Source organism: Orbicella franksi, chromosome 10 (assembly GCF_964199315.1).
Source record: "Orbicella franksi chromosome 10, jaOrbFran1.1, whole genome shotgun sequence".
In the NCBI taxonomy this organism is placed as follows: Eukaryota; Metazoa; Cnidaria; class Anthozoa; order Scleractinia; family Merulinidae; genus Orbicella; species Orbicella franksi.
This window is the reverse complement of record NC_138154.1, coordinates 1,793,210-1,801,485: the sequence shown is the minus strand read 5'-3', so window position 1 is coordinate 1,801,485 and position 8,276 is coordinate 1,793,210. Positions and strand designations below refer to the sequence as shown.

Here is an 8,276-nt window from a genome sequence, read left to right as displayed (position 1 = left end):
AAAAGACCATTTTATCGCAGGCTCAACTTCATGACAGATATTTGCTGCATCCTGCGCTGGACCAACATTCCATGCAGGAGGTGTAGCAATACTCGGTCCCAGTCGCTTTACGCGACGGTAAGCGGCTTTGAGGGTTGGTATTTGTGTTGCACTGAGCTCTTCATAACTTGCTACAGACTCCGTTTAGCGAAATTAACTATTCTGCTCGTTTACGTGAGTATCGGCTGTTGTTCTTTCCATTTGTAAATCTTGCCTCGTCCGCTCGGCTTCTTTTACAGTGGTTATATCGCCAACAAGGCCCAGCCGACTGAATCCAAACAACCGCAAATACGCCCTCCGATAGGAACGATTCATAACGCCATAAATTATGGGATTGATAGCGGAACTGGTAATGCCAAATATGGTGTACATGTAGTAGGTCCCGCGGGTCAGTTCCCATTCCGACCCGAGAAATGCATCGACAATGTCGATGACTAAAACTGGGGTCCAACACAAGACAAAGCCAACGACGGTCGCGAATAAAATCTTCGTGACTTTGATATCCTCTAAGGAGATTGCTGTTTGTCGTGTGTTCCCTGTTCGAAGGTTACTAGCCACTGTTCTCTCGTGCGTCTTCAAGGCCTTGAACACGCTTAAGTAGCACAGAAAGAGAACCATCATTGAAATGACGATGAAGATGTAGAATGGAAGGACGAGCAACGTGAACTTTGCCTCCATGAAGCAGAAAAATTTGCCAGGTTGGAACACATAGTCTTTACCAGCCGCTGTATAAGTCAAAGGTGTTATGAAAGCTGCAAGCCAACCAGATACCACGATCAGTATAGCGTTTCGTGGAGTGTAGATGAGTCTGTACTTGGAGGTTTTTACGATGTGAAAATACCTGAAACGAACGACAAAAGAAATCAATGTTTGTCATGTCTAAGCAGTTATATCGGAAGTATAAAAAAAGGACATAAAAAGGGGAATTAAACAAGAAACGCCAGCCAATTGTTATAAATCCACTTCCTCGCTAGCAGAGTCACAATCTTACAAAAGTGAACAAAATAATTTAAACCGTATTATAGTATTTTGTTACAATTACAGTCGAACCTCCCGTAAGCGACCACCCAAAATGTCAAGCCAAAGTGGCCGCTTACGGGAGGTGGTCACTTACGAGATCTTAGACTATATTGGGTCAAAATTTTGCCTCATTAGCATATGGTAACTGCAAACAATCATTGTTTGCAGTTACCATATGCAGTTACCCCATAAACCCACTTAATAACTGTCAGTAGCCACAAAAATATTTAGGCTTTCCAAAGTAGTTTTCAGAGTATCATGGTTCTTTTCTGCTAAACTACCTAATAAGGCGAACAGAACAAGTCTCACGATAGTTACAAATCGAATCTTACATGTTACAGCACCTCAGTATTATATGTCCAATTTCCCCTCTATTATCTGTCAGGTGGTTGCTTACGAGAGGTTAAAAACGAAAGAAAATTTCAAACTTTTACCTGTAAAAGTGGTCGCGGTCGCTGACGAGAGCTGGTCACTTACAAGAGGTTTAAAATATAGTGATTGACTTAAAAGCTTTTGGTATTTTCAGAAATAAACCTACCTATAAAAACAGCACTAATTAAAAAAAAAAGACAACAACAGCATTATATCTTCGGTATAAAATTAAACAAATAACTAAAACTCCAATGAGAGGCCTGTTCGTAGGTAATTAAGAAACCCACGGCTGTTTTTCGTTGTCTGTTTCCGCCATAAAATTAAGGGAACTAGAGTTGAACTTAAGAACAATGAAAAAACCTTTGTGAATACAGGCAACCCTTACAGGTTCTACTGAACAGGTCCATGACTGTGTATCTCCATATAGCTTTGTGACCTGAACTGATTTTAACATTGAAGCCCAGCGACCTTCAGTCCGCAAGCAGTGCACGAAATTAAACTGAGAAGTAAACATTTGGTCTAGTTTTATTAAGCTCTTGTCTAATTTGATTTTTTTAAAATCTATTTATTCATTTATATAATTCCGTTTTCTGATTGCATTGTCGTTATTAAGCGGACGCACGCAATTAGAATCGAATTTTGTCTGTCTCCCGAAGATGCACCTTTGTGCAAATGTGTCAAAATGAACTTGAGTTTTGGTCAAATACAGACTAAAAATAATTGATGTTGAACGAAGAAGAAAACCTAAATGGTGAAGTAAAAATGGAAAAGAAACAACAAAATGAATCAATTTTAATAAATGATTTGGAAGACCACGAAGAAATTTTGACTTTCTAATACTTGGTAGTAAGACTTAACGTAGAATCATAGAGGTTGCCATGTTGCTTACCTTTACAGATCATTATATTACATGTTCATTATTTTTGTTATATTATTTGACGAAATAAAATGGGTTTGTCCCTCACCTGTTTATCGCTACGAGAGCAAGGGTTCCCAGCGAAGCACATGCCACTAACATTACCATGAAACCTTGCATCTGGCAAAGAATGTCGCCGAATAGCCAGCGCCCCATCATCAGAACTGCTATGGAAAATGGCGCGAGTAGATCTAACATGATGATATCCGATATGGCAAGAGAAATCACGAAATATGCTGGGATGTTACGAAGGCGATGGTTTTTATACAGGACTAAAAGAACAGCAAAGTTCCCTACAGTGCCAATGAATACAATAAAGGCGTATAAAAACGCTTCGCCGGCTGCAGAGGCTGTAGAACGAGACTGCAGTTCTTCATGTAAAGGAGATGAAGGTGACAATGTTGATGAAGACATGATTTTGTAGATCGACCAAGTCACACTTCGCTCAGCTCGCCGTCAGAGCAAATGTTATATCTATTGAGAAAAAAAAATGATTTGTATTCGTTTAATCAACGTTCTTAAAAATTTGATTCATCATTGCAGGGAGTTGTCAATCTTGGAAGGACATTTCAGCTGCCAATAAATATAAAGCCTGATTAATGAGTTTTATTTTTGAAATCGTCTCTTTTCTAGTCACTTCTTTCAACACAATAACGTGTTAAATTTAGAAATATATTGTAATAAACTCTACAGCCCTCCTGCTAAATGATTTTCAGGTTTATCAATGCTGTTTTTGAGCTAGGTGTTTTGGTGAGAAGATAGAATAAACATTTGTTTTTAATATTGCTTGCATGTGTTGAAGGATTTAACAAGCGTGTTTTGCCTTTGAAACTTAACAGTTTTAGAAAAAAGCAATATTTATATCAGTGCGATTTCTTTTTTGTGAAAGTAGGCAATTAAATGTGCATGTTAAGTGCTTCCTTTGCGTAAACTTAGGAGTTGCTATCTTTATCCGGAAATGATGTTTTTTTGTAAAACGCAAAAAGAACAACTGGTCATTTATATATGTTGGTTTTTGAATCGACACACGCTAAATTTAGGAAAATTACTCTAAAAAGCCATGAAAAAAGAAATTCATTTTTGACAGGTCACAATGACTGTGTCAATCTTATGTAAATACACCAAAGCCGGTCTAATATTCTGTTTACCGAGGCAAGAAAATCGACAACAATCCATGACTTTAATTGCCAGGGTCCATATCTTTTCCTCTAAGTGTTATCTTTTAAAAGTTGAAATTAAATTTCTTTCTTTCATTCTGTTAACAATGGATGATGCATTTTCAAATAGTGAAGCTAAATTTGTACGTCGTGTTGATAATTTCTTTATCGGTTGCCTAGAAAATTGTAACTTCTGGCAGGTCACTTTTTGTTCTATCAGCATTATCCCGGTAAAAACGAAACCCCAACACCATTCGAAGGATGTATGATGTATTTGTAAGAGAAAGCGAGACTCGATTGCAAAATTATGCCTATCATAACATACTACTGGAATCATTTATCATATTCTGTAAACATTCAGCTATAACCTTAAGAGTGATTAGGGAACTGTCTACTGGATCTACTCTGACTTCCATTTATTTTTCTTCTTGTTTGCGTGTGAAAGGAAACCATCTTATTAAGAGATTCCGGTGTCGCGTACTCTGCAGTGGATATTAATATTAATGTAATATGAAATTAAAACAAGTGCAATGATTAGCAATAATTCCGAATGATTTCTAATCAACCCAAAATAGTTCTCAAGGCTGACAGTACACCAACCAGTGGATTAATATGTTCTCATAATACTATCCACTCCGGCTAAACGTCTTTTTAACCAAAGCTTGGTACAGCACGATGAAAGCCAAAAAGAAGGTGAAACGTAGAGCTTTGTATGTAATTTAGTCAACCGACCTTATTCATATTATTAAAATAATATCTCAACTGACCGTCTAGTTGCACTTACCTTGGGAGACAAAAATTCCGCTACGTGAAGGTTTCCTCTAGTCAATCGCCGAGCAAAAAGAGATGGAGATCTGTATCTACTATAGCCCCTATAGTCATTTTAGGCAGCCAGTACTCTAGCTAATTTTAATTTTTCTTTCTTTCAAAAGGTTCTTTAATTTGCGATAACGATTATAATCAAGGTTGTTGTTGAAATGTTCGGACGTTGTATACATGTGTGCACATGTGCATCTCTAATACCTCTGCTGGCATAGCACTTCTGAGTTCAATAGAAAGTTGACAACGAAACATAATATTAGGGCGCTAAAGCAAACACGAAGGCAACGGACACGAAAACGCCACCGAACAAAAGGTTTAATGAGCAGAACAATGGCTGTGCACATTTCGTAGCCATCCTCTGCAAAACAATAACGTGAAATGACCAAGTTCTGCGCATTTTGGAGAACTTGGGTCGCGATGGCTAATTTTTCCCATTTCCTTTTGGAATTTATCCCTGGCATTACATATTTAGTTTGAGCAGGTTTTAAGGCCGATCGCCCCACTAAACAGATCTAGATAATTGCGTCTGCCTAACGTCTACGAGAAGGGTACAATCAAACGGTACATACTTAGCTCCTAAAAAGTCTTTTATAAGTGTTGAGAGACGAATTCTTTTGAAGAGACAGAGCAGAAAAACATGGATAACATCAATTTTTAATGGGAGATGCTGACACATGAAATATTCATTGCTTTTGAATTTAAATCCTTGAGAACGTGGCGAATTTAAATAAAAGTGTTCAAGCTCTCACACCTTAGAACTGTTATTAAACTAGACCGTAATAAACGTTAACTTATTCTTCCACCTTTCACACTGTAAATTATCTTATACTCTAATCACCCTAAAACGATAAGAACTGAAATGTTTTGTAACTAATGCTTGAGCTAATCTTAATAAACACAAACACAGTTCCAGGAGCGAGCATATCGTTCCGTGATACAGGATACAGCGAGCGTCAAAGCCTGGCCAAACGGTGCATGATAGTCGGCGATGATAGTTGAATGACTCTCCCCGAATTTTCACCGACTATCATCAACTATCATCGACTATCATGCGCCGTTTGACCAAGCCTTAACATCCTCATAAAGAAAATAGAGCCGCGGTGAAAAAAACAAAAACAAACAATTCAACTGAGCAAAGTTGAAAAAATGCCTCCGGTTGGCTCTTGCATAACTCACAAAATCTGAAATAGCCCACTAGCCCTTAGGAATCCATCATACCTGTAATTACACCTAAAATACCTCTACAGTTAACACGAATGATACGTAATGAACATGTTCATTTCAGTGTAATAAACAAAACGTTACAAAACATATATATATCTCGACCTTTATTTTCTCTTGTTGATAGTGGAGTCAAGATGAATTTTGAGCGTCATAGTTTCCTTTCGCTTATTTTTGTAATCAATTGTATTTCAAAATATTTTCTTGTCACACAGAAAGGTCCAAAAATGACTCGGTTTTACCCTGAAGGCTATTATGTGACGTCAGAAAAATAGGTTCTTTCGGAGTTGCATGTAGCGTCCATGTCAAAACGAGGCCTTCCTTCGAAATTAAACCATTCATCGCGAAATGTGTTTCACCGGCAGATTCATTAGATCAAACTCGTTCTTTATGGTTAGTTTTACTCGAGGACTAGCTTCCAAACAGATGCGAAAGGCAACTTGGAAATGACCTATTCCACTATTTCACAACTGAATTAATTGGATTTGATGTAGAATTATTTCTCTGGCATCGTGGTTAACCGTGAACAATGACTTTCAACCGTCTTTGAATAGAAAGCAGCAGGTTTTCACTGTATGGGCATAACTTAATCACGTTTTGTAACGGTGTAACGACAACACTTGTCCGCATTTCGGGATCATGTAATACACAATGTTGTTTGTTTTGCTTGTGGCTGTTTAGAAATACACATAGTAACAAAATACAAGTTTGACAGGCTTACGTAGATCCTTTCTTAAGGGTAACCGAGATCGAATTTCGAGTTACAAGTCTTAAACCACGCAATTTTTTTTTAAAAAAAAAAGCATAACAGCAGGAAAAAAAACCCCGTAATAATAATTATTCGAAGGGAACTGAGTAATTTGCGTTAACTTGGCATTAGATGTCAGTTTGTAAAGTAAGTTTCCGTCATAATTATTATTTTTTTTTAATTACCACCTTGGGCAATTGCTGTTCTGAATTTTGCCGGCAGGCACGGGCGAGATTTTAAACCCGTTCAAGTCACATACAAAGGAATATCGCATAAATATACGTACCGCCGACTGGAATACTGTCTTTCTTTCAAAAAAAGAATCCCCTAGTACAAAGAAAAGAAATAAAGTCAATGACAAGGGTGACATCGTTAAAAAAGCAGGTTCATTAAACGAAACATTGTTTGGGTCTTTTTAGCGTTTGTTATCTGCCAAGTAGGAACTCGTTTGCCTCTTATAACGTCAAAACAGAAATCAATCATTATTAAAAGTATACAGCTGAAACGAGTCCAAAATTAGCACACGAAGCTTATACTTGGAAGTTTTCCAAAATATGGACACGTTTCTGAAAAGCAGGGTTGATTAAGTTTAACTGCTCTTTTTACGAATGTGTGAAATGATTGTGGCAAAATAGTTAAAGATCGTTTATAAGCGGTATGCAATGAAAATCAACGCACTTGAAAGTAGTATTTTTCTTGATTGAAATTTTGGCTTCTTGAGGGTGCAGAGAATCTGGTATCCATAAGAAAGCAGTGAATAAATCGTTAAGTATTTCCATATTCTGTTTTGGTGTTATAGGCAGGTTATAAACCGAGTTACTTTGGCTGTTTAAATAAATTGAATTTACCAGATATATTGCGGTAGATAACTGCCAGAAATTCCTTATCAGGAAACACGGGAAGGCCGTTTATTATTTTGGTATTTGTTCTGCGTTCTGTTAACACTAAAAACCAGAACAGGGTGGAGTAGTTTACAACTTAGAAATTAACTTGCATGGACTCTCTTTTTTTTTTAGGGGATTACATTTCACGTACCTGAAATTTCCTTCGGTGTATTAAAAACAGTTCGCTGTTTGGTTTGTAAGCAACTTAACAAGCAGGTGGACAGTGTTGTAAAGCTCCCCATGTCATCATCTCGCTTTTAATCACTCCAATACAATAAACTGTGAACTAACCATGTGATTGGTTAGAAAAGCTTGTAAATAGAGTGACACAGAATGACGTCACGATGCTTCCCGAAGTCCTTAGCATCGTGGAATCTCAAAACGAAGCCCAGGATAAGGTTTCGTCAAACTGGGAATTAATTCAAATTCAAGATTTATTGCATGTCAAGTGAATAATCAATGTCGAGGCATATGTTACCAAAATACGGAATAATCATCCTTTTCAAGCAAAAGACTTTCGGCGGTGAGTCGTCGTGGAGTACATTCCATTGTCTTATAGAAATGGTGCGTTAAACAGACTGGTTCTAGTGGTGAAAGGAAAAACACTGTTTGGTGGTAATTCCCGCAGTAAGTGTATTTATGTGACAGGTCTAAATGATAGCAGAATTCGTGATGAAAAGATAACGCTCTTTTTGGTAGCTTTTCAAGCAGTTGTTGGCTGCTCTACGTTCTGTTTGGACTCTGCTTACACTCTCGCTGCATCTCTTCAAGGATCACTGAACGTTATATAACAGCCTTTAAAATAAGCACAAGGGATGTTTGGTTTTCATTTTGTTCAGCGTGATCGGTCCTCTTGCTGAAGTAAATTTTCCTTAAAGGACCGCGCCTGCATACAATTATGGGACATGTAGCTGCATTTCTCGCGTCTTATAGAGGAGACTGGGATCTACAATATTCGCCATAATGTTCGCCAAATTTGACAACGAAATGCGCTCAACAACACTAATTCGCTAGCTTTCGAGGGTCGAATGACTTTCAGGGGACTTATAGAACAACAGGGAGTGATGGACCGGCTTTTTCCACTATTTATCATGAAA

General features: G+C 37.7%; 1 protein-coding gene across 1 annotated transcript; it reads right to left on the bottom strand.

Annotated features, from left to right (window-relative positions):
- Window positions 1–22: 22 nt before the first annotated feature.
- On the bottom strand, window positions 23–8,241 carry LOC145501353 (neuropeptide Y receptor type 1-like). Its single transcript, XM_081480844.1, has 3 exons — window positions 6,582–8,241; window positions 2,397–2,821; window positions 23–880 (listed from the first exon to the last, which is right to left on the bottom strand). The coding sequence occupies exons 2-3, from the start codon at window positions 2,759–2,761 to the stop codon at window positions 193–195; spliced, it is 1,053 nt and encodes a 350-aa protein (XP_081336970.1). The 5' UTR covers window positions 2,762–2,821; window positions 6,582–8,241; the 3' UTR covers window positions 23–192.
- Window positions 8,242–8,276: the final 35 nt, after the last annotated feature.

Coding starts and splice junctions, on each gene's coding strand:
- LOC145501353 (XM_081480844.1), bottom strand. CDS start 2,761: ATGTCTTCATCAACATTGTCACCTTCATCTCCTTTACATGAAGAACTG. Junction 881..2,396: donor GCTCTCGTAGCGATAAACAG/GTGAGGGACAAA, acceptor CGTTCGTTTCAG/GTATTTTCACATCGTAAAAA.